This window comes from Pithys albifrons, chromosome 4 (genome assembly GCF_047495875.1).
Source record: "Pithys albifrons albifrons isolate INPA30051 chromosome 4, PitAlb_v1, whole genome shotgun sequence".
Taxonomy (NCBI): Eukaryota; Metazoa; Chordata; class Aves; order Passeriformes; family Thamnophilidae; genus Pithys; species Pithys albifrons.
This window is the reverse complement of record NC_092461.1, coordinates 60,410,457-60,436,335: the sequence shown is the minus strand read 5'-3', so window position 1 is coordinate 60,436,335 and position 25,879 is coordinate 60,410,457. Positions and strand designations below refer to the sequence as shown.

The window sequence follows — 25,879 nt, the reverse complement described above, 5'->3', positions numbered from 1 at the left end:
GCATCCTCTTGCCAGCTGCCAAGGATGGCGGCAGTCGGGGACGGGACACCCTCGTCCTTTTCTGGGCAACAGCTTTTGCAGGACCGAGGCCAGCCCTTGCTGCCCGCGGGACTGGAGGCATCGATCTCCTCGGGAGCTGGTGGGGGCTCCGCCGCCGCGGGGGCGAGGCCGGGGTGTGTGGGAGCCGTGCGGGCGCAGTGCCCGGAACGCGGCGCGTCCCGCCCCGTGGGGTGCCGGGGAGGGGTGTCCGCCGCACGTCACCGCCGCCCGCGATAAATGCCCGCCGGGGCGGGAGCTGCGAGGAGAACCTTGGAGCTCCTCGGGGCGGCGGTGGCGACCCGGAGGCCGGCGGGGAAGGCGGCGGCTGAGCTCAGCGGCAGCCCCTCGCCGCGGCTCCGCTGCTGGACACGTCCGTGCCCGCCGTGCCGCTCCCGCCGCAGCGAGCGGGGCGAGGCCGTGCCCGCGACCCTCGGCCCCCGGCCCGACGCGGGCGTGGCGAGGAGGCGGGCGGCGGAGCGCAGCTGGCCGCGGGGAGAGCGGCAGCCGCCCAGAGCGGTAAGGGCACTGGCGGGGGCAGCATCCTTCCCGCAGCATCCTCCTGGCGGCGGCAGGGCGGGGGGCGGTGGCAGGGCGGCCCGTGGCGCTCCAGCCGGGCCGCTGTCCCGCGGAGAGCGGAGCCGGGGCCGCGCCGCCGGGAGAGCCCGGTCCTGCCCCCGCGCCTCTTTGTGTTTCCCTCCCCGCCGCTGAGACCGGCGTGGCGGGATTCGCGCGTGCTTGCCCAGGGGCAAGGATTTCCTACCAAAAGCGTTCAGTTACCTAGTAAGCGGTGTTGGAATATTGTGTTCTTGGAAGTGGTATTACTTTTTCTGGTAGTTATCAATGCTTTCCTTTGTTTATGGAATAGAATAACCCCATCCCCCCCATTTTCTGGTCCGAGTTGAATACCTTTAGTTTCATTAGGTATTTTTTGGAAAACGTAGGACTAAAGCTTTAATCAAAGTCGTATTATGAAATGCAGCAAGAGGGTCTATTTCATATCAACTTTATTTTTGGATTTAAGCTTACATTTGGCGACCAATACAAGCTTTTTAACTTCTTTTGTTCTTAAATCTGATACTGAAAGATGTTATCTACAGTCTAATCTTCATTGATGCCTGGCTTTTAAGTAGATCTGAAAATCATGCTTTTTGCATTCAGGCAGTGAAATGGGCATGCCAATGTAATATATAAAACCACTTGAATAAACTGAAGTTCATAAAGTTGAAGATAAGCTATCTTCCCAAATCAAGTATGTACTTACTAGAGTAAAAAAAGTAGCATACTGCCTTCTCCCCCTTGAACAGTAGTGACAAACTGCACAAACTACAGTTTTTGTTGCTTAGTAAGTTCATAAAGGCCAGTTCTTCAGTCTACAAATTACATTACTCTCTCTTATGCATTTACAGCCAACAGACCTGGAAGAAAGACTTTGTCTTGGAGCTAACTCCTGAGCATTTTGAGATCATTCATCATGAAGTATGTAGTACAGGAATGGCTCAGAGTAACTACCTTGCTATTCATAGTTCAAGCAGTTTCTGCAATGGTTCTTCCCAATGCCACGCTCTTAGAGGAGCTTTTGGAAAAGTACATGGATGAAGATGGTGAGTGGTGGATCGCCAAGCAGAGAGGGAAAAGGGCTATCACAGACAGTGATATGCAAAGTATCTTGGATCTTCATAATAAATTACGGGGTCAGGTGTATCCACCAGCTTCCAATATGGAATATATGGTAAGAAAACAATCAGTGACATGCAGAACCAAATGTTCTTAGAATAGTTACTATCATTTTGTAAAACAGCATAATTTCAGTCTTAGTTTGCTTGTTTTCTCATGTAAAGCATTTGTCACTTGTTTTTTTGTTTGTTTGTTTGTTTGTTTGGGTTTTTTTGTACAGGAATGAACTGTGAGATAAAAATGCCTGTTTCTGGATCAAGGGTCATGTTCTACTCATATTAATGTGTCTAATCTCTCATAGCTCACCTAAATTTAAGTGTCAGCTCCTCAGTATTAGTGGAATACAGTTTCCAAAACTGTGGTATTCAAAATAGGTGATTGTGGCCTAAGAAGTTACCATCTAAGAAGTGACCTGAACTATGAAGTTTCAAAATAACATATTCTTTCCCATGCTTCTAGGTTGGATGGAACTTCTGATCCAAATGAGACTTTTACAAGAAAGTCTACTATTTAAGTTGGCATGTGTTATTGGAGTACTGTATGTTTCTGTGTTTAGCAGATTAATAATGTAATACATAATTTTTGTTTGTATTTTTTCCTTAAGAAGTCTCTATATTTGGATTATTAGTAGTACCATTGCCTCCCACGTTTCTGAACTTTAATCTTATGCCATAGTTCAAGGCTAACTTTATCTCTTCTTGCTAAGTAAATGAAATCAAATCATGAGAGCTTTTAAGAAGTCCAGAGTTTTGACAAGAATGGGCAACTTTACTTGTTTCTGCATCTTTTTCCTGTGTCCACATGGTGCATTATTTGTTCATCTATTCAGGCACCAAAGAAATAACATTGCTGTAGATTGTGTTGTTTATGTTAAATTCTACACAGGTTTCATGACACTTTCCATGACAGAGGTTCATATTTAACACATTTCAAGATGTAGATGTCTTTCTCAGTCTGTAGTGGTATCTCTCAGCTTGGAGATCTGATTGAACTGACATGGAAAACCCACACTTACTTAAAAGATCAATAGAATCATAAGATGGTTTGGGTTGAATGGGACCTTTAAAGGGCATCTAGTTCAACCTCCAATAAAGGCAGTTTAACTTAAATCTACCTATATGAGTGTTACTATATTAGACCAAGAGTCATGATAGAATTCGTTGCCACATTGCGTCTCCAAAGAAAGGGATAATAATACCTGAAACCCCTTTAACGCTTTCAGTTACAATTGTCTGCACACATCCTTAAACTTTGTTTTGCATTGTGTCTTTTTCAAACATTATAGTAGAGGTTAACATTTTGTTCCTCGTAACTCAGGTTGATCTGTTTCTGGGAAACTCAAGAAACAGCTGTTAAGTCTTTTTGTGAAGTAAGAATAGGAAAGACTGTTGTTTTCCCGTGTTAAAAGACCGCAAACCTTTTTCTCAAGATTCTATGAAAGCATAGCTATGATTTTTAGTTATGTGCCTTTTTCCATTCGTAATGCCATTCTACATTTGCCTGTCTTATGTTTCTTGGAAAGAAGAACATGGATGTACTCACTGAAGTAGGACTTTAGACAGCATTATACTTCAAAGGTTCCTCCTGTACTGCACACACTTTGGCTTAGACTCTGTGTTAGGTCTACATCTGGAACAAGTTTTTTTGGTTTTGTTGTTTTTACTCTGCTCTCCAATGTCCCCTGAGCCAGAGAATAAGTAGCATGGAAAAGCGATTACCCAATTTTAATGTTGAGGGTGTTACTTGGAACAGGACAGCGGCTTTCAAGAGGGCAGGATTCAATTTTGGCATAATATCCAAGGAAATGACAGTAGGGCAAGGGTTTGGGATCTGTGATTGAAAAGGGTCTGTGTGAAGGGTCTGTTGAGAGGGATAGAAATACCTGTTGAGGGACAGGGACACATGAGAAAGTCATGGAGACAGGCTGAGAGTCTGGTCAAAAAGATGTTTAGAGATCAGTGTTGTGGAGGAAGGGAACCCTTGATGCATGGATAGAGTTGGAGAAAGAACTGGTGTTGTCTGTGCAGAGAAAATTTGGGAGCAGAAGTTTGTGGAGGCAGGTTAAGACCACAGAAATTTGCTAAGAGGCTATTTAAAAACACTTTACCTGTGAGTGAATGGGGAGAGAGATTGTATCTGGAGAAAACAAGAGAGAGTCAGTACCGGGAACTGAGAGAGGACAGCTGGAGCCACCTGCTGCTTGAACAGAAGGAGGAAATGACAGGATTTCTGATTGAACATACATTTTTATGATACAGTTTTTGATTTTCCTTTCAATGTCTTACTAAAGGTGAATTTCAGTGCTCCAGAGTAGGGAGACAATCCCCCTAAATGTTTGCCTGATATTTAGCAAGCTAGATGAGTGCAGCTGAAATACTTTTGTTACTTTTGGTGTGCTTAATTAGTATAGACATGCTGGTAAAAAGTATCATGCTATACGCACAGTCATATCCCTTTCTACTAGTAAAACTTCTACTTGTCAATAGAGCTAATTGCTTGGGAAGTGAAATTTTATGTCTCACTGAATCTAAATGGAGGTGATCAAGGTCCATGTGCCTCACTTGTACACCTGTGTCTCTGTGAGTCTATTGTATAGTTGGGAAATTTAAGATCTCCAAGAGTGCTTGGAGCTGGGAGAAGGTATGTAGGGGCTACACACTCTCACTGCACTGTTAGTCTGTAACATCTAGGGTGACCTAACAGATGGCTCCGGCTCAAATGCTCTTCTCCTGCTCCTGCCAATAGAATGTACCTCAGTTGTTGGTGAGGCTGGTCCAAGTACTTAAAGAATCAGATTTGATATTTTAAAATTTGATTTTTTTCCATTCTGAATCGTGAAGCTAGTTCCCTAAACGTCTGAATCAGATGAGTAACAGTGCTGATAAAAGTGAGTGGGAATGCATAGCTAAGAACAAGGGGGATGGAGAGTCATGCTTAGAATAGGAGCTATCATTTATATGACTTAACTTGCAAAATCCAGACTTATCTTTGAGATAAGGTCTTTCTATTAAAATAAAAAAATAAAATATTGAATTACAGGTGTTCTGTACATCTATACACTCTTCCCATAAGCCTCGAAGAGGAAAAGGGTACTGGGCTGTCACAGTTAGGAGACCTAAAGTTGTTAGCTTCAATAAGATTCACATTAGATAGGTCTAATGAACAAAAGGTTCTCATGGTTTTCTGGCTGAGCTTACTGGATGAAAAGTTTTTTCCCAAGGACTGTGGCTCTGGTGGAGAGCAGTAGTGAATTCTTAGGGTAAAAGGATAAGACTAGAGCATGTGAACAGAGACTTCTGCAGTTAAAGCCCTCAGTTTCCAGCAAACAGCCGCTTAGGGACTTCCTGCCTGTAGTGGTATACTTTTTGTGTCAGATGGAATAGTCTCAGATAGTCTCAAATGGAGTTCTTGTGGGTCTGAATGCTTTTGAGTTCGTTTAGTTTATTTGTGTTCTTTGAATCCATGGCTTCAAGTAGCAGAGTACTGTGTGAAAAAGTACTTTTTTTGTTTTTACTTTAAACCTGTTCTTTTATTTCATGCCTTGTTTTACTTTATTGTGAGAAATAATTTTCTCAGTGGTCATATGGTTTTCAGCCATTCTTTTCAAAAGTCATGCTTCCCTTACTTGAAAACTGTTCTATCTGAAAGTTGTTCCATTTTATTTTCCGTCTCCATCTACTATGGTTCTCCTGTTCTCCTTTTAATTCAAAGGGAACAAATCAAACTGTTGATAGTTATGGTATACTGCAAATTGATATATTTATTTTTTTTCTTCATTCCCTAATAGTTTCTAACATTTTTTTAATTTTTAACTGGCTGAACCAAAGCCAACATTTTTCATAGAGCTATTCACAATGACTTCAAGATCTTTCTAATGTGCTAAGAGGTCATTTACTGCACTATAGTGTACATATAGTTGGCGGTAACCTCCAGCTATATCCTCGTTATTTTGTATGCGTTTGCATTGAATGCTAGCTATCATTTTGCCTTTCAATCTCTTAGTATTATTGAGTCTCTTTATCTTTTATATTTCCTATCTTGTTTTTAACTACCTTAAGTAGTGAATACTGTCTTGAATTTCCTTTTCTTGGGCTATTGTGACAAAGGTATGCAGCAGAGGACAATGGACAGTTTTTGAAGGGAATCCAAAAAATTATTTTGTATTCTTAAATCTTTTGCTGTCGTCACTTTTTTCTTTATCTCATCATAGCTTAATTTTGTTTATTAATTTTAAAATAACTTAGGAACTGTGTTGAAAACTTAACTGCACTTAACCCCTTTCCACATGTTGTTGATACCTTCAAAGTCTAATATATTTGGGAAGAATTCATATTATGTGTATATTTCAGGGTTTTTTTTTAACTTGTCCTATGAATTTTTCCCACTGGAAGTCAGTTTTCAGTCTGCAGTTTCTCAGGATCAACTAGAAGCTTTTTAAAATATTAACACCCATGTGCTCTTTTTCTTATTGTGGTAACAAGACCATTTTAGGAGAGATAGTGTAGCACACAGTAATTCAGAAGTTTCATGATCAAGTTCTTCCAGGTTTTTCAAGGTTATTTTCTAGTATAGGCAATTTGATACTGTTTTAGCTAATGTTTCTTAAGTCTGGTATGGATTCTCCACCTCATCTTCTGCTTCTCTGCCAGAATTCTGGTGAGAGAAGCTGTGTAAGCTTCTCTGTAGGGAACAGTAGTGCAACAAATTCAGTTAACTTTTCCGCGGTGGCCTTTTATGGCCTTATGATTCATGTTAGATCATTTTTTCCTAGACCTTTTCCTTTAATGCTGAGAGAGTTAACTGAGTTGACTTACATAGAAAAACATATTTCTTGAGGTTATGATGAACAGTTTGTTATGAAAATGCATGGTAATCCCTGATTGTATTAATGAGAAGCGTGAAGAACATTCTCTTTTTTGTTTATACATGGATTTAAAAGCACTGGAAAAAGAGCAAAGAGAGATTACATTTCTCTGCTGCCCTTATAAAGCACCCAAACAAGCTTATCAGAAAGTTGTGTGAAACTTTATGCTTTCAAACATTTTCCACGCTGGGCCATTGACACCAGAGTGGCCTTCACACTGTGTATGCACTTCGAGTACATCTATATGGAAGAGATATTTGAGCTAGTACTGAAAACTGCAGCTGAGTGCTGCTGGCAGTATTCAGCCTGACCAAAGCAGGGTGCTGCTGCGGCTCTGATGCTCTGTGACTGCTCAGGTGTCCCATCTTGTTCCTATGCTGTGCTAGAGCTGCCTGCGCCTGCCCAGCCTCCCTTGGCAAAGACCTAGCCTTTAAGGCAGTAATGGGAACCATCATGCTTTGTCATATACGTGTCAGTGGTTTGTTGTGGATTGATGTGGAAGGGTCCACTTAGTCTTTGTTGTTCCATTCAGTTAGAAACGGACTTATTACATATTAATGAATTCTTACTAGATTGTGAAGTCTTAATAAAACTTGCAAAAAATGTTTTAGGTACCATAACCCTACAACTTCCTAAACTCACAGTCCTTTTTTGTTTTTTTAAGCATCATTTGTTTATCATGAACTGAAATTGAAAAATCTTTTCCGCCCCCTAAAAAATTTGGTAACATTGCACCTTAATAAAACTGAACCTGTTAATAAAATCTAAGATTTTTGTTTTTATGATTATTGCAATCAACACTTTAAAATAACTCACTTTTATTTGGATAGTGGAAGTTGTTAATTCCTTTATATGCCAGTTATGATTTGCAAAATAAAAGGACCTACCAAAGATAAAGAATAACAAAAGTAATTCTGATTAATGAATTTAGAATGCATTCTATTTTAATCCATTCTTTTAGTATTAATTTCTGAATTTCATACATATTTTTCCAAACAAATGAGTAGGTCAAATAGCTTATGCAAGGGACTCATTCTGTGTTTGTGGAGTTTGCTGTACTTAAAAGTATTTAGGTTCCCAGCTTGAGACATAGCAGAACATTTCAACCTGCTATTTCTTGGCCCATAGCCACACATTGCATTTTGTAACTACTGTAACTGGAGAACATCAATATCCTCTAGGACAAAGGAGTCTTATTTAATTATTTCTCGTCTTCTGGGAAGATCCTGCCAATAAATACTGGGGATGTCATTGTAAAACCCGTGCCTCACTTCTATAAATTTTTATTTTGGGAGCCTTGTGAGGAAAATACAATCTTATATGATCGCCTTTAAAAAACTTCAGATTAGAATTTGGTATAGCTGTGTGGTTCTTTCAGACAATTATGGGTGTGTATCTAGCAGGAGCATTGGATCCATATTTGGTTCACAGAGGGGAACCTCACTTTTTGTTGGTATAATACCTCTTAAGGTCTTAGTTTGAAAGCCTTGCTAGAGATGTGTCAAAAGTGCTTATACCATATAATTCCTTTCAAAAACTGCCTTGTGACTTCTACGAGACCTTATATTTTGGGGGCTTAAAGATTTACTTCTTCATTCCAGTAACTTCAGGAACACTTCAGAATAAAATTAAGAAATTAAAGACTGCAAATATTTCTTATTTAGATTTTTCTCAAATTTTCTGCAGGCAAATACCTGCTATATTTAAATAAAAACCACTGGACTTTGAATTATTTGAGCCTTCTAGTGGATGATAGTAAAATGTTATTTATGGCATCATAGTGACCTAGTAGGGATTGAAATAATTTTTTTTTTTATTTTGTGATGCTTTTAGATCCTGTGATCTAAGTCTGGAAATAGCAGTTTCTCTCCGTATGTGTCTGTCAGCTCTCCACTGAGATTTTTTTTTTTTTCATATCCAGTATTCTTGGGGAAATTGCACCAGCATTAGGAAACTTAAAGGAAGGCCTTGTAGTAGTGTATGTACATGTTTTGGTGTATTTTTCTGTTCTGAAGTGCCCTGTTCAATTTCCTAGACCTTTCTGACAAAACTTTTTGATGTCTCTGTTCAGGAATGCTTGGTTAAAAACAATTCTTGTTCCTTTTTGAGCAGACTACTTTGGTTTGTGGAATTCCTTAAGTGTCTGAAGAGCACTTTGGTGCCAAGAACAGAGTAGCTCTATTCAGTGTGAACCTGCCTGCTTTTCCTCTGGTTTTCCACTCTTCTGCTCCACTTCAAAGATTGGTGGAAGTGCTTCAGCTCCTTTGCCTGTGCTCAAAGGCTACTGACACTGCATCAAAGAACAAAGTGACGTTGACTTATCCTCTTATTCTCTCTGGCAGTTTTAGCAAAGATTTGTGCAGTGTGAAGTGGCCAAGAAAAAAAGTGGCTAAGTCCATGGTATGACTTTTATTGATGTAATGCCAACAACAACTAAGCAACTTCAAGTAGAGAAACTGAAAGTGGAAAGTAGCAGAAAGGCTCACTGTCTCAAAGTTTAAGAAAGCCTTCCCAAAATAAAATAATTAGCAACACAGGACAGACACTGTTTATCTTTTATTTTTGCTGTCACAGAACTTCTTTGATCCCCATATCAAAAAAGATCATTAATCAATAATACCAGAACCAAAGCTTAAATACAAAATATAAGCTGAACACAGAAATCATCAATGAGATTTATAAAAGTAACTCCATGTAGCCTGTCATCTTCATGATATCTGCTTCAGAATATTTCTTCTCATTTTATCAAAATGCTATATATGAATTTGTACTGTTGTCTGTAAATGTAATCATCAACCTTAATTTTGGAATAAATAGAAAAAAGTGTGATTCTTTAAGTAGACTATCCTGTGTCCATATAGAGGATGAATTTCACTTTATTATGAAACAAGGCTTCTTAAAATGAGGTTATTAAATCCAGAATTTAGCTACCTGATGGATATTATAATATATTTGTCCTGAATTCTGTTTTGGATCTTCAAATCATCAGGAATTCCTCTAAAACATTTTTCAACTCTTTTTTTAGGTTTTATTTGAACATATTTCTGACAGTGGTGCCAAGTAACATGACCAATGGGTGCTCTCTGGCAGCAAGTTCGATTCACTTATGTGAAATCACAGTGGTCATCTTTTAAAAGCATTTACTGTGACACATATTTGAGATACCTCAGTTAATTCCTGTTTAAAGCCCAGGAGATTCTGTAGCATCTCTAAACTGCTGTATGAAAGCAATCGGTTACAGGGAGGACTCATTCTCTGGTCAGTTTGCGATTAGCCATAAATATTTATGAATAGTATTTCTAATGAATGTGTGCAATTCATAATTTGACAGTGGACAAACTACAGGAATCAAGATCAGCTTTTATGCTTTTGCTCCTCTTCCATTCCTGTTAGAATATAGAAGTGAATAGATGTTTCTTAGTTCTAGATGTTCTAACAGAAAGTCTTAGTGCCCTGCTTTTAAGAAGTAGCAAAGTAAAGGCACTGTTTCAGAACACCTTGGAAAGCTGAATATTCCAGCAAACATTTTTTAACATGCTTAGGGTACACTCAGAATTAAATGTGATTAGTCATGTCTGCTGGTACCTATTCCTGGTTTTACTTTTTGAACAGAAGAAGCTCAAACACTTCAAGTTGTAATAGGGAGATACTTCCAAATTTTGGTGCAATTTTTTCAATGTTTGGGAATAATATTTTTGGCTTTACACCGCCTTCCTGTTTCCAGGCAAAAGCCACAGTTTCCCTGCTTTTTCTCTTTTCCAAAAGAGTAGCTGAAACCTCAAGGTCTATTCAGGGATCTCTACCTGGTTTAAAGCTCTATAAACTCCAACCTGCCATGTGGTAGCAAGTAAGTTCCTTACCATTTCATTTCTAGATAGGTGGTACTTCTCCAGCAGAAAATGGAGGTCTAACTTTATTGACAGAGGAAAGTTTGGCAATTTTAACTATTCTCTTTCTTTGTGCTTAAAGGATATATCAGTACTAGTTAGTGTTGTTGGGTTTATATTTTCAAGGGAAGTTGCCTGGTGTTTCAATAATCCTGAGTTTTTGTGGTCAGTGCTGTATAAGGGATCACAGGCTAGAGGGAGAACACATTTTTTTCAAACTCAAATGACTGAAGGTCAGTATTTCAGTTGAGTGCAAGTTACTTACTTTTCAGATGTTCTCATTATCATTAGTTTCCATGAACTTTATTCAGCAGCTTTATACTGATGAAAATGCCTCACCCAAGTGTGACTGAAAGACCAGCAGATGGTAACTGCCAATGTCTGTTCGTCAAGAAGAGATCATGTCAAACCAGTCTATTACTTTTTTAGTGACTCACTAATTAACCCACATAGTTACTTCCTACACTAGGAAGTATTAGGTGTCCTATTTTGACTCGGTAAATTCTTGACATTTTCTTTGCCCCAATATTTTTGTGAGAGAAAATTGACAGAAGCTCCCTATAAAACAGACAGAAAGCTAAAGGTGTTGATGCTGCTGGAGCCCATTCATTTTTGGTTAAGCGCTTGGGTTCTGACTTGTGTGAGCAAAGAATACATCTGAAAACGGCAGAATATATCTGTCTACATAATATATATAGTATGGGCACAACATGTACTTGTTTTAGGGAACATGATCAAAATTAGAACTTGAGAAGTAGAAGTAGTGGCCTGGAATCAACATGGTGAAATTTAACTGCAAGATACAGAATAAGGGAAATCAAACTGGTAATGTAAAAGAGATAAAAGATGAAGGTAAAACTGCAATAAAAAGATGTGGGAGTTGCACTGAATTAAAAAATAACATGAAGCAGCATTCTGTGAAAGGACAAATCTGTGAGTGAAACTGATGAGACCTTGTCTCAAATGCAACATCCATTTTTGGTAATTTTTAAGAGTGGTCTAGCCATTCCAGAGGGAATGAAAGAGATTAATGGGATTGATCATAAAGACAGAATATGTGCTTTATGAAATGACTGAAGGAATGAAGCAGCTGAATTTCATTAATCTCAGAAATAAATAAAGGTTGTTCGAGGAAGGAGAGTGATTTCCTTTTTTTGGCAATAGAACATCGGCTAGCATTGTAGGGCAGAAGGTTTTGATTGCATACCAAGGAAATCTTCTCTTTGCTCTTACAGTCATAAAACTCCAGAAAAAAATGACAATAAATATTATTTTGATACTTCTGTTACTAATTTTAATTTATTAAAGTGTGGCTAATACACATATGTTGGGCTCAGTGGAAGAGGCTAGATAGACTACAGACAGAATCAGTTTCTTGAAGTAATTTTCAACTATACCTTTGTCATTATGTGCTGGTGCCATGCACATGATTTATAGTTTTTAACCATGTTTCTGGAATATTTGCTCATGGCATTTCTCATTCTATGTTTCACCTTTCCTTTTTTTTCCCCTCTCAGTGTCATTAGTCTTAAAGAATACAGTGGATTCCTTTAAAAAGTAAATAAATACCCATACTGTACTGTGGTATTTACTTTACCACTTTTTCCCTATATTTAGAATGTATACAGCAATGAAGTATTTATACTATGCCATAGTAAATATTTGCTTTCAGTGATGTCCAATGTACTTACTTTTCCATCTTCACTGAGCTTAAGTTTTAGCACTTCTTTAATTTCCATATAGTTTCATTCCATGTGATTATTTCTGCCTTCCAACATCTATGAACATCTCTCCAATTAAAACCTTTTATTTTTTTATTAATATTTTTACTGGAAGATGTTTTTTGAGCTACTGGACTTTGTAGTTCCATTGCAACACCATTTGGTGTAATTGGTGGACTCCTATGCTGGTGCGGCTTGGGTGAGAATATACTCTTTTGATTTAACACAGAACACAAAGGATGGGATTCATCTCACCAAGCTTTTGATGTCTGTGGTGTAGATGTCTGCTTTTGAGCCAGTCTTCTTTAAAATTAGTAGAGCAAAATGAGAATTTTCAAGACATGGTTTATCTCAGTTAAAGGTGGGTAGCTAAAATTATCTCCCTCTTTAGATGCTTATTTGTCTATGTAACTGTAAAGATAATTTAGATAATTAGCGAGATGTAGATGTCTGCTTTGAGTAAATTCAGACTGTTTAAATTACCCCATGTAATTTGTTTGGCTGTGTATGAATTTTGGTTTAAGCTGTGGTAGCCTCACCAAAACGTCAGTTCCTCCATAAGCAGAACATTGGTTTTAGTCTACATGCTGCTTGAACCCCATGTTGACAGAGGTTGTATACCCCAGTTGTAGTCCAGTTTGTAAAGTTAGACTGCCATTAGGTGTGGTTTATTTTAATGTGATACGTTGTAGACTAGAAGCAGTCAGAAGACCCATATTGTATGTAAAATCCCTGCTGCAAAGCATGTAATCCCCTGAGGTAGAAGAAGAGTTGACAGCTGGAGACAGAAACTGATACTAAAGTTTAATTTTCCACCTGGGTTTTAGCTTCAGCCAGTGTGGCATATGAGAACTTTGTGAAATGCTGGTAGTACCATATCTGTGTGAGTGTCTTTAATGGTCCACTAGGTTTTAACAGGATAGTGACGAAGCCAATGCCTGTGTTGGCAAGTGTTGTCGTGCAACTGGAAAACATTTGTAGAGCAAAAGAATTGATGCTGAGAAACTGAAATTCGTGCTGTCTGCATTTCAGAGGGATTTGTTTTGACCTAGGTTGTTCTGTGTGGACTGAATACCCATGGGCAACTGCAAAGTGCACTCACTCCTGGACCACAATCCTGGCCTTTTATCTGGAAAGAGTCCAGTTTGTACTCCAAGAGTGCTTCTGTGATGAACAGTAATTGGGAGTGATCAGGATTTTAATTTCAAAAGCACGTTGCTGATCTAAATTTAAAAAAAGAAAACCTGCAAAACTAATCCACTTTGAATTCAGTCATGGTGGTGTTGCAACCCAGCCTAAATTATGAGGTTCATTTTTTGAATGCTGGTGTCATGAAAGAGAGTATTTTAGATAGTAGTTCAGTGTGAACTCTAAGAAATGCGGCAGAAATAGTATTAATATCATGGTACTTAGATGATATGAAAGTTGTTTTTCCAAGCTGAAACAGGAAAACCCTGCAAAAAGTATACAACCCTTGTGAGACTGTAAGGCTGAAGTATGTAGAGCTATAAGTTTTCTTCTCTTAATGTAAAATAGATACTTACAGGAGCTGGTAAGTTTAGTTCCTGCTGTATATAGTGGCTCAAATATAAGTTTGAAATAAATAGGAGTTTTATTGTGTGGATATAATGTTTTGGATAGAAGCATTTGAGGCATGGACCATGCCATGTTGTCAGTGGGAGGCTCTTCAGAGTAGGTGATGAAATCAAGTCTAGAGCAGTACTGAGCCTTGAACTGAGGGATTTGGTATATGAATGAATTATACCAGGGGAAGAAAATGCTTCACAGCAGTGATACACACAGGGTTAATGTCGACCATTTCTGTCACACAGGAGTGTACTGGAGTAAAAGTATGCCAGTAACTTTGTACAGAGAAAGATATGTCTCTTTGGATGTTCAGAGATAAGAGAATGGAATCAAATTTTCACGGACTGAAATTTAACATTTCAGTGGGTGATCACGTGTTATTTCCTCTAGCTTTGGGGCAAAATTATTTATGTATGCAGGTGGTTAGAAAACACTGAAGCAAAGGCCATCTTGAAAGTTTTACTCAGGGAAAACATAGTTTATGAGCCAGAAAGCTGTATATGTCATGATAACCCTGTGTTCAATTAGTATCATGAAACTATGACACTGAAGAGATTGAGGTGCACAAAATGATACAGCACATGCCATTTTCTTATGTTTTTCTTTTATTGATTTGCATCTGTCTTGCCCTCTTTTGTTCAAAGCAGAAAAGTACAACATGTATTTTTCAAACTAGGTGCAGTTCTGCAGTTGCTTCACGTGGGAGGGAGAGAAAGAGAGGTACATAGCTTGGTAGCTACAACCACTTTGACATCATGATCACTGATGAACAAGAGGAAACAAAAAACCCTGTAGTTTCTTCCTGCCTCTGTGGTAGCATTTTGTCTTCCTATTGCAAGTTAACATCTTTTGGTCTTTATAATTGGCATTGCTGAGTGGTCTTCTCATGAAAGTAAGAAATGCAAAATTTGGAAACTGGGAAGGTAATTTTCCACTTTAAGACAAGGTAGCAACGCCTTTTACATTTGTTGATACTCTAACACTGTTCTGTGAAACAAAAGGAATACCTTCAAGTAGGTTTATGTTGCTGAACAGTTTGTGATATTTTCAGTGTCTGCCAATCTCAATGTAGCAAGGCAACCCTGATGATGATCCCTTATCCAAAAGGTGGACCACATGTAGTTTTCCAACAATGCGAGCAATACTTTTTCTTGATAAACAGATTGAATTACCTTACATGTAGTACCAAACAATTGCCAGTCAAAATGCTTGTCAGACCTGCGAATCAGCTGCCTAGTTGCACTTCCATCTCCTGATGCTCCCATTACTACCCTGTATTTGCCAAAGAAATCTGATAGTGCAAAGACATTGAAACCTGGTTGTGTCAGGGCATGAATGAGACACCTAGCAGATGAGGAATCAGGTTCTGTAAACACCTACATTTCAAAAGTCACCATTTTTATGGAAAGAAGCAACTTTCTGTACTTTTAAGTAGTGGTATTTGAAGATCTAATTAATCCTTTATCAAACAAAAGGATCCTTGCCTATAGCTATGCAGAGATTTCTTTTAAACTTTGCCATTTTTTTCAAAGAATTAAATTGTTTTAGGAGTGTCCATAGCGTAAATCTGAAAAATAACAACTGCCACTGAGTATTGTGGAAGAACCTGATGAATTAAAGCATTGGAATTAGGTCAGCTCAATACATAGTAGCCAGATTTTGAATATGACACTGGATAAAGTATGAGAAATGCTTACTTCTGGTAGGATTCTGTGACTCTTCATATTTTTTTCATTTTTATTCTACCTTCTTTTAAAATGCCAAGCACTGTGGCATTTTAAAGATCACTATTTAGTTGTATATTTGTTTGAAGTTCCTTGTGTAACTTCCTCTGAATGAACATGTTTACATTTTTTTTAAAACTTTTCCTCATACATTTGCTTTCCTCCATTTATTTCTTTTTTCCCCTGCTTTAAGGAGGAAGGGAACACTAGGGGAACAAAAACCTTTTCAATTTTAGAAATTGATAAATGAAAATGTGAGCGTTTATCCTTTTTTGTATATGTACATGCTTTCATTGTTCGAAGCCAAAAGCTTGACATTGTATAAGTGAAACAAGGGAATGCTACTAAAAGCAGGAGAATAAAACTCCTATTCCAGGAAAGAGGTATGTTTTAAATACTTGTGCAGATTATTTTATGAGTTTGTTTCATTTAGTCTGCTTTGTGAGCAAACACAGAAGAAACATGATAAAATGCATTACATTATAGCTAATCTGACAGGGTTGGTATGAATAGACTTTAAAATATAAACAGTATTTTAATCCTTAGAATTAAGATTTTTTTCATATAACTTCAATTAGAAAAATTAATTTTGGAAGGAAATTTGGATCTTCTGTTTTAATTACTGGAAGAGAAGGACAAAATTCAAGGTGGCATCAATAAGGTGAAGCAGCTTCTTCCTGTAGTTGATCTCATCTCTGAAACAGTGATTAGGCACATTAACAAAGCAGCCGAAAATCTTTCAAACTGTTTTAAGTTCAACTACATGTAACTGTAGAAGTGACCTTGAATAATACCTCTAAGGTTTTTTTCTCTACATTAGTTGTTATATGCGATTGCAGTCTGACAGAGTTCTTATACAAGTTTTTAATTTGTTTTCAGAAATGGCATACTTGATTGTAATGTTTTTTTCACCTCTGAATAATTTTTACATCACTGGAGTAGTCAGATATAAATGTAAGATAAAGTTTTCCAAGTAATTGCTTCATGGATTAGGTTATTAGTTACAGAATCACAGAATTGGTAAATTTGGAAGGGAGCACAGTGGGTCATCTGCTCCAACTTCCCTACTCAAGCAGGGTCATCCTAGAGCACATTGCACAGGATTCATATCCAGCTTGTTCTTGAATATCTCCATCGAGGGAGTCCCCACAACCTTTCTGGACCACCTGTTCCAGTCATCAGTGACCCTCACAAGCAAGAAGGTCTTTCTCATATTCAGGTGTCATTTCCTGTGCATCAGTTTCTGCCCATTGTCTCTTGTCCTACTGCTTGGCAACACTGAGAAGAGCCTGGCCCCAGCCTCTTGCCATTGTTTTTCCAGATACTTATACACATTGGTGAAGTCCTTTCTCAGTTGTTTCTTCTTGGGGATGAATAGGCCTGGCTTCCTCAGCTTTTCCTCATGATAGATGCTCCAGTCCCTTAATCGTCTTTGTTGCCCTCTCCTGGACCCACTTCAGGAGTTCCATGTCTCTTGTGTACTGGGGAGTCCAGAACTGGACAGCATTCCAGATGCGGCCTCACCAGGGCTGACTAGAGGGGCATGATCACCTCCCTCGACCAGCTGGCAGTGCTTTGCCCAGTGTACCCCACTGGCCTTCTTAGCTACAAGGACACACTGCTGGCTCATGGACAGCTTGTCCACCAGGGCCCCCAGGTCCTTCTCTGCAGAGCTGCTTTCCAGCAGGTCAGCCCCTAGCCTGTAGTGGTGCATGGGGTTGTTTTACCCCAGATGCAGGACCCTGCATTTGCTGTTGATGGTGGGTCACTGCCAATCTCTTCAACCTGGAGACCCAAGTAACTGTGACTTCTAATTGCTTCTACATTTTGGGGTTTTTTTTCATCTACTGGCTCTAGGAGATTAGTGATGTTTTATTCGCACTATTTATTTGAAGTCTCTGGCAATCAAGAAAGTGAATTGAATCTCTAGGAAGTTTTTCAGAACTGGGACATTAGACATTCTTCCAGAATATTTCATTTGCACCTTAGCAGAAGTTTTATTTTATTTCTATGACAGACACTTCCGGAAATGGTGGCTTTTATGACAAAATGAACCTATTGGACAATGAATACTAGACTTAAAGAGATTGTTTCCTATATGCAATTTGCACTTTTTATGTCTGAATATGTAATGCCTGATATTTACTCCATTACACCTCAAAGCAATACTTAAGTGATTAAAATGAGAAAGAAATTAAACTATATCTCGGTAATCATAAAGGAAGCTGCTTCAAAGAAAGTGCATTATGATGAGGCTCACCTCACTCTAAATTGTAGTAAATAAGACCCCTGGAAAGCACCAATGGGACAAATTTAATCTCCATAACATGAGAAGAATTAGGATGATTACATCATGATGAAAATTAAACTATGACCTCTTTCCCTTAACTAATCACACCGATTCCTACCTGAAATAATCTTGCAAATATAACTCCATTCTTGAAGAAAGTGGAGTTGGCTCCCTGGGTCATACAACATGCTCTTCTGGAGTCAGGAATGACTATGCAATGGACAAAAAATACCCAAACACCCCAAGCTTCTCATTGCTGATGCTGTCTCCTGCACCATGCTTTTCTGCAAAGAGCTGTGGACTCAGGCATGATTTTTTTGCTGCAGCTCAGATTGTGGGCTAGAAAATGAGAAGTATGCTTATCTCTGGCTGGGCAAGCAGGGTAGGAGTAAAGACAATATTTGATACTATGGATAAAGACAGAGAAACAGTTAAAGAAGATGGAACCTTTTTTAAAGACCATATCCAATTTCAACAGTACTTGGAGTGTGGGTGTTCATCTGTGAGGAGGATTAAAGATAAATTTAAGTTTTTCATCAAAAACCTGTTTTTGCAGTTTTTGATGGCTCTGTCATGCATAGCTATCATCACTCTTTAAAAGAAAATCTTGTTAAAGACAACTACTTCACAAGCTTGAAGAATTGATTCAAACAGCTCTAATCTTAAAAAAAAGAAAGCACTATTTCAGTTAAGATAGCTGCATAAAATATTTTTAAACTTATGTAGGGAATAAATAGAATAGTATGAGTCCTCTAGCCATGGCTTCAGTTTTAAGAGCCAAAAAAAACAACAAGTGGGGATATGCTTTGCAAGAGAATGTGTTGTGACCTTCTGAAGCTCATAAGAGTTATAAGAAATTGCAGGTAGCCTTGAAGGTGGGAAGTTCTAAAAATGATGGGTGCCCAAATACTGGTCTATCATAAGTATTTGTATTTCAGAATCCAGTTAGTAAAACCATACATAACAGCAATTATTTGAGAAATATGTTACCTTTATGCCTTGTTCATGCTCAGAGCTAAATCTGCATAAGATTTTGAACTGACAGTGTCATACAATATATGTGACAAAGACAAGCTGTAGTGGTTTTTATTTTATTTTAGAATTTTATGATCTTGTGATTTTGTGGTAGAATGATGAGGCAACTGAGATAGAATCTACAAGAACAAAATATATATATGTGGAGGAAGTATGCTAATCTTCATGTTTTTTACGTTGGGTACAACAGGGAGAAGAACTATTTATGATGGTGTGACAACAAACGGGAAGAGGAAAAGATTTTTACAAAGTGTTATATAAAATTTTATTGTGATTTAACATTTGAATATGTCCCTGTGGAAATTAAAGAATCCTGAGGTTTATGACATAGAAATTCTGGCCCAGGAGGGTGAATAGAAAATTCTTACTGTTTTCTAAAGTCAGTGGGCTTTGCATTCATAGGTGGGTTAAAAGATTTATTCTGTCATTATTATATTGTTTAATTCTGTCAAAATAAATGTCTGCATTTTGGCTGTCAAAATATATCCCATAAATTTCTTTCTTGCTGATGATTGTCAGCCAGTTGAGGGAGGTGATCATCCCACTCTACTCTGCACTGATGTGGCCTCACCTTGAATATTGTGTGCAGTTTTGGGTGCCACAATAAAGGAAAAGATAGTAAACTGTTCAACAGCATCCAGAGCAGAGCAACAAAGATGGTGAAGGGCCTTGAGGGGAAACTGTATGAGGAGTGGCTGAAGACACTTCATCTTTTCAGCCTGGAGAAGAGGAAACTGAGAAGAGACCTCATTGCAGTCTACAGCATTCTTGTGAGGGGAAGAGGAGGGGCAGACACTGATCTCTTCTCTGTGGTGAGCAGAGACAGGACCCAAGTGAATGGCCTGAAGTTGTGTCAGGGGAGGTTTACGCTGGATATTGGAAAGAAATTCTTCACCCAGAGTGTGGTTAGGTGCTGGAACAGGCTCCCCAGTGAAATGTTCACAGCACCAAGCCAGAGAGAGCTCAAGAAGTATTTGGATGAAGCATGCACTCTCAGGCCTGATGTGACTCTTGGGAATGGTCCTCTGCAAGGCTTGTTGGACTAAATGATCCTTGTGGACCCCTTCCAACTCGACATATTCTGTGATTCTGTCTGGTTCTATGATAATAATAATAATAGACAGAATGGAATTCAATACATTGGAGACTTCTGACAAGAAGCAAGAACAGATATTCTAGGATTAAATTGAGTGATATTAAAGTCTTTACATAATCATGGTCTTACATAACCAAGGACATACTTGTTTTTAATGAGTAATCTGATTAATAATGTGAAAACTGCATGTCAAAATCAATAGAAAAATAAAATCTAGCACATGGAATTTGTCTGTTATATTTGCATAATCTTTGGCTGTGTTAAGGAGCTTTCTACCTTTCGTCTGTGCCAAAAATTTGTAGATATGTTCTCCAGTGTCTGCATGGGAATTTGGATCTGGAAATACTGAATTATTGTAAGTTAGATGGCATATGAAACTTAGACTCTATGACTCTATGAAACTTAGTCTGAACTTACGATGTAATACTTGAGGTTCTAGGCAGATGTGTTTCTTTCTCCTGGAAATATTACAGTTTTCTAAGCTGAGTGTTGATAGCAGACAGACAGGTATCTGGAATCTATTTCTGCAGCTATCAGGAGATTCAAAAAGTGAAGTAATGTTATGGATAGTTTCCACAAGAGGGTTGGACCACTTTGAACAAACCCCAGTTTAGTGCAGTAAAAACTATGCTTACACAGTATGGTATGATTTTCTTTCAAGAGTTATCTTTTAGTATGCTTTTGAAAGAAAGAAACTTTGATTTGCCTTTCAACTACAAGCCTATTCTTCCATGTCCCTTAAAGAATAAAAACTAAGGATGAACAATGGTGATAAACAGTAATTCATGATCTTTTCCTTTGACATGTCTTAGGCATGCCTCATGAATGTCTCCTTTTCTGCCAACCAAGTGATAAAATCAATGAATGACAACCTTACTCTAGTTTTCATAATTTGTGTTTGAATTGTATTATTTCAACAAAAGCTGATTATAGAAAAAGAAGAGAAAATCACATTCATTTCACATAAACTATTGGTTTAGGGGAAGTAAAACTGTTTGAAAGTATGTTGGATAATACCCTTTTGGCTGAGAAATGTGCCCATTACTAAAAGGAAATCTCACACGACAGAAAATGCACTTAGTTTAGCTTGTAAAGTTGAACTAAGCCTCTCAGTTTCATATTTGTGCTTTATTCACTGCAGCATGGCTGCACATGGTTCCTAAAGGGAATGCAGTGAAGAGATTAAACTTTTTTCTCATGGTGAAAACATTTTGCTTTCTTATGTAACACAAATGGAGCATACAATTTTCAAGTCTAACTTTTTTCTTCAGTCTTCTGCCTCAGTAAAAGAAACTTCAAAAATATTCTTTTTTTTTTCCTTTGAGAAAGATGCACACCAAGTATTTCTAAGATTTCTTTCGAATTTCAGACATGGGACACAGAACTGGAGAGATCTGCAGAGTCGTGGGCTGAAACCTGTCTGTGGGAGCATGGACCAGCAAGCCTTCTTCCATCAATTGGACAGAATTTAGGGGCACATTGGGGAAGGTAGTTTAAGACACTGTTTTATACAATATATGAGGTTTTTAAAAATCTAACAAAATTTGAATGTTACTTGAAGGAAAAGTGAGAGAAGGTACAACTTTTGAATGACCTAATATATTGTTCCTGATTTCCATAGGTACAGACCTCCAACATTTCATGTCCAAGCATGGTATGATGAAGTGAGAGATTTCACGTATCCCCATCCTCATGAATGCAATCCATATTGTCCATACAGATGCTCTGGTCCTGTTTGTACACATTACACACAGGTATATAGGTGTGTTTGTTTTCTGTCTGCTGTGGAAAAGAGTCGTCAAGACTTTCAGTTATGTTTTGCATTCTGATACTCAAGAGCACACTAACCTTGCACTATATGCCATAGCACAAAAGCCCAAATAGGGCTTGTTCAGACTCCACAGTTAAAAATACTGGATATTGGTAACAGAGTAAAGTTCTGATACAAATCTTTAGATTCCAACCTCAAAAATATCACTTTCTTAACAGAATTAAGGAAAAAGCTCGCAGACCGAAGTGTAAAATTGAGTTATGTTGCTCAGTGCACTTTGCATAATCCAGTTGTGGCGCTGGTACACTGGTAGTCCTTTCTCTAATATACTGAAGAAAGAGCTCATTTAAAACAATTAAAAAAGATTTTCTTAGGGGAGTTCCTCAGATCAAACAATACTTTTTAAGATCTTACTTTAGCGTCAGCAAATTTTAAAATTGCATAAAACTGATTTATTTCTTACTTCTAAAATCTATCTATGTAGCCTGAATTTTTACAGAGGGGAACCAGTCATGGTTCAGTGAACAGGAAATACATGACCTTGAGACTGTACTACAGTCCACCTACAATTTTTGATATAATATTAGAAAACTTAAAAATTAATAATTTTTAAACATTTATTTTCTCTTTAGTGGCATAATTTACAATTGTATCTAATTTTAAACCACAGTTACCTCCATGTTCTTATTTACCATTTCTGTAAATATTATTACCTGGACCATTACATGAGAGATCAATACACACATACAGTGGTTTTGTGGTACTATTTCTTCACAGTACCTATCTCTTTCAACTGCTAAATCCTGCTGGATCTATAGATTTGGTTACCTTGAATTAATGAACACCTGTCATATTTGTCCTAATTTGAATATTCCAGCCTTTGTCGCTGATTATTTTGAGATCTGCAGTGAAAGGTGAATAAAGGAGCATAGCCACCTTTGACTGTAACGACGTAAAAGGATATTAACCAATCAATCTATGTCTTGGGTCTATTCAATGTATGGATTTTTTTGTTAAAATTTTATCTTCTATGTTATCTCCTATTACTGATGAAAAATATCTGTTCTTTCAGTCCAATCAGTCCAAACCCCTCTGGGTTTTTAGGTTGTACTAAGAAGTCCAGGGTACAGGAACATAACTTCTAACTCACAATTATCTATGAATTGCAATTCGAAGAACCAGTTCTTCAGATCATGTTTTGTAAAAGTTTTGCTACACTTTCAATATATGCTTACACTTTTTATATAAAATGAGAGCCATATTTTTTGTATCAAGGTAAAAGTTTTCTTATAAGGTTATAACCGAATGGCCTTGTGACAGTTGTAATTAGGTCACTTCAACCTATTTATAACAGAGAGGAATATATCACTTCTGAGGGATTTGAGTTTTATATATTGAAGTTTTGAGATAGTTTTGATTTTAAGTTAATCAACTTTGGTTTTCACATGTTTTTGTCTCACCATTTCCATAGGTTGTTTGGGCTACAAGTAGCAGAATCGGTTGTGCAATTAATTTGTGTCATAACATGAACATCTGGGGGCAGATTTGGCCAAAAGCAGTCTACCTTGTATGCAATTATTCTCCTAAGTAAGTATATTGACCCCCAGAAATACCTTGAGGGGGCAAGATACTTTATAATAGTCCAGGAAATAATCTGAAAGGATATCAGTCTGTATTTTCTATTTTTTTGTACTGTTAAAAAATAGAGCATTGTTCTCAAGGCTGCCTTTGCCTACACAAATACTCTTGTGATTTTTCTAGTGCTTCAGTTTTCTGCCCTATGTTTTCATATACACCATCAGAGATCTTTGATTTAGTGTGATATTTGTATCTCCCCACTGTAACTTTAAGGACTATGTAACAGGAAGCGCATGGTTAAGATCAAATTTTATAGGATATTCCATCTAGGAGAACAGAGCCTGTTCTCATGTGCTGTGCCAGTTTGAAAAGATCTTACAGCAATTTATGTTGGTTCTTCAGCTATTTTCTTCATGACTTTTCAACTACATCCTGTGTATTTGGTATAAAATCATTGAATCATTTGGATTGGAAAAGATCTTTAAGATCACTGACTCCAACTGTTGAACTAAAACTGCCAAATTCATCATTAAATCATGTCCCTGAGTGCCACATCTACACACCTTTAAATACCTCCAGGGATAGTGACTTTACCATTTCCCTGCACAGCCTGTTCCAGTGCTTGACAACCGTTTTGGTGAAGAAATGTTTCCTAATATCCAATATATAAACCTCCCCTAGAGTAACTTGTGATCATTTCCTCTCATCCTTTTGCTTGAGACTTGGGAATATCAGCCCAATGTTAGTCTCTGTGCCTGTTGGTTGTCATTATTTATTTCTTGACATACTAAATGCTGTTTAATGTTAATATGATAATTTATTAAGGCTAATTTCTCGCTAATTTTTTTTTTTTGTGTAAAGGGGTAATTGGTGGGGTCATGCTCCTTATAAACCTGGTCGCCCTTGTTCTGCATGTCCTCCTAGTTTTGGAGGAGGCTGTAGAGAAAATCTTTGTTACAGAGGTATGTGCTATTTCAGTGTTACAACTATAAATGGGAATAGAAATGTAAACTGTTTTCTGATTTCTTTCTGCATTATGCTTTAACATAGCAGAATAGAGTACATTAGCATGTGACCAAAGACCTGGTAGGGCCTTACTTTACTGTGATGAATGAGATCATGTCCTTATGATACATGAGGCTGAGCCTCATAAGAGGCAGTGGAGTGTACTGAGCTCCTGATGATAAGTGCTGATTCAGGGGTTTTAGTGCACAAAGATGGAGACTGTGTGCTATTTATATGCCTTTTTGTAATTACAGTGGAAGTCTATGCTGTCATCTGTTTGTAGGGAAACATTAGCTCAGTGACATAATGATGTGCTATGTGAAAAATCAAGAATAAAGCTACAAGACATTAGGAATTAAACAGAATGTCAACTAGGATGATTATTAACTTATTAAAATTCTCAGAGTGCTAATCGTATTTTATAACATTGAAAGAGAACATATTACAAAGCTGCTACTTCTTTTACATTACTCTATGTACAAGTAATATAACAATTTTGGTTAATAACTCTTGTGATTTCATATGGATCATATGAAAGCTGAAAGAATGTTCCCAAATACCTTCCTTATGGTTCTTGTCAACATAAGAAATGCAGATTCAGTTATGAGTATTTAAATATTATTTTCATTGTGTATGAATAGAAGGACCTCATTTTCAGGTGTAAGTTATTATGAGAAGCCTCTTTAATTGCATGGTATCTCTGAACTTGGTGAAACTCTGCCCCATATATGACAAAGATCATCTTTTTTCTGTTGTTTTCTGATGGCATGAAGATACTAAAACAGAAAAACAGAAACATTTAGAGCATTTTCATACTTCAGCTGTGCTGCATGTGCTAGAAAAAAAATCTTTGCTCTGTATTACAAACATATATGAGATATTTTTATTTATCTTGAGTTCTCCATCTTATGAAGTGATGAAAAGTCTTCCTTGCTTTCTTGCTTTCATTTGTCACAATTTAATGAGAACAAAGTCATTTTACCTAAACATGGTAAGGGATGTAAATTCCACACTGATTTTCTTTTTATTCTGAGAGATTTTTTTTTGCTCATTCCCTGAAACAGAGGATTCAGAAAGACCTTATTCTCCCCACGAACCAGAAGAGGAAACCAATGAGATTGAACGCCAACGGTCCAAAGCCCAGGATGCAACAGCGCAAAGCCGGCCAAGAATGCATTCACCTTCAGCCTCCACAGGCACTGATGACAGTGAGAAAAATGAAGTAATAAGCACACAGCAAATGTGTAAGGAATCTACCTGATTTGCAAGTGGTCAACAAAATTGAATTATGTAGTATGAAATTCATTTCAGTAAATTTGTTTTTTGCTTATTTTAGCTCAGATTGTTTCATGTGAAGTAAGACTAAGAGATCAGTGCAAAGGAACAACTTGCAATAGGTATGGTAAATTTTACACTTGTTATTTTGAGATTATTCTGAAAGGCTATATTTGTACATGAGCTGGAGTATTTTCCCTTTTTGTAATCCTAGGATTTAAGACCAAGTTGTATTTTATTCTCTTAGGTATGAGTGTCCTGCTGGTTGTTTGGATAGCAAAGCCAAAGTTATTGGAAGTGTACATTATGAAATGGTAAATAAGTATTTTAAAA

General features: G+C 37.7%; 1 protein-coding gene across 2 annotated transcripts in view; it reads left to right on the top strand.

Moving 5' to 3' along the window:
- Positions 1-313: 313 nt before the first annotated feature.
- CRISPLD1 (cysteine rich secretory protein LCCL domain containing 1) overlaps positions 314-25,879 on the top strand; it is a 41,768-nt gene continuing 16,202 nt past the window's right edge. The window contains exons 1-9 of one of the 2 annotated variants that reach the window (XM_071553077.1): positions 314-555; positions 1,446-1,768; positions 21,287-21,405; positions 21,539-21,671; positions 23,160-23,275; positions 24,128-24,228; positions 25,336-25,515; positions 25,608-25,668; positions 25,794-25,860. In XM_071553077.1, coding sequence (XP_071409178.1) covers positions 1,511-1,768; positions 21,287-21,405; positions 21,539-21,671; positions 23,160-23,275; positions 24,128-24,228; positions 25,336-25,515; positions 25,608-25,668; positions 25,794-25,860 — 1,035 coding nt within the window. In that variant the 5' untranslated portion in view covers positions 314-555; positions 1,446-1,510. Of the gene's footprint in view, positions 556-1,445; positions 1,769-21,286; positions 21,406-21,538; positions 21,672-23,159; positions 23,276-24,127; positions 24,229-25,335; positions 25,516-25,607; positions 25,669-25,793; positions 25,861-25,879 lie in introns of those variants that run through there. The other variant, XM_071553078.1, reaches the window with a different exon arrangement.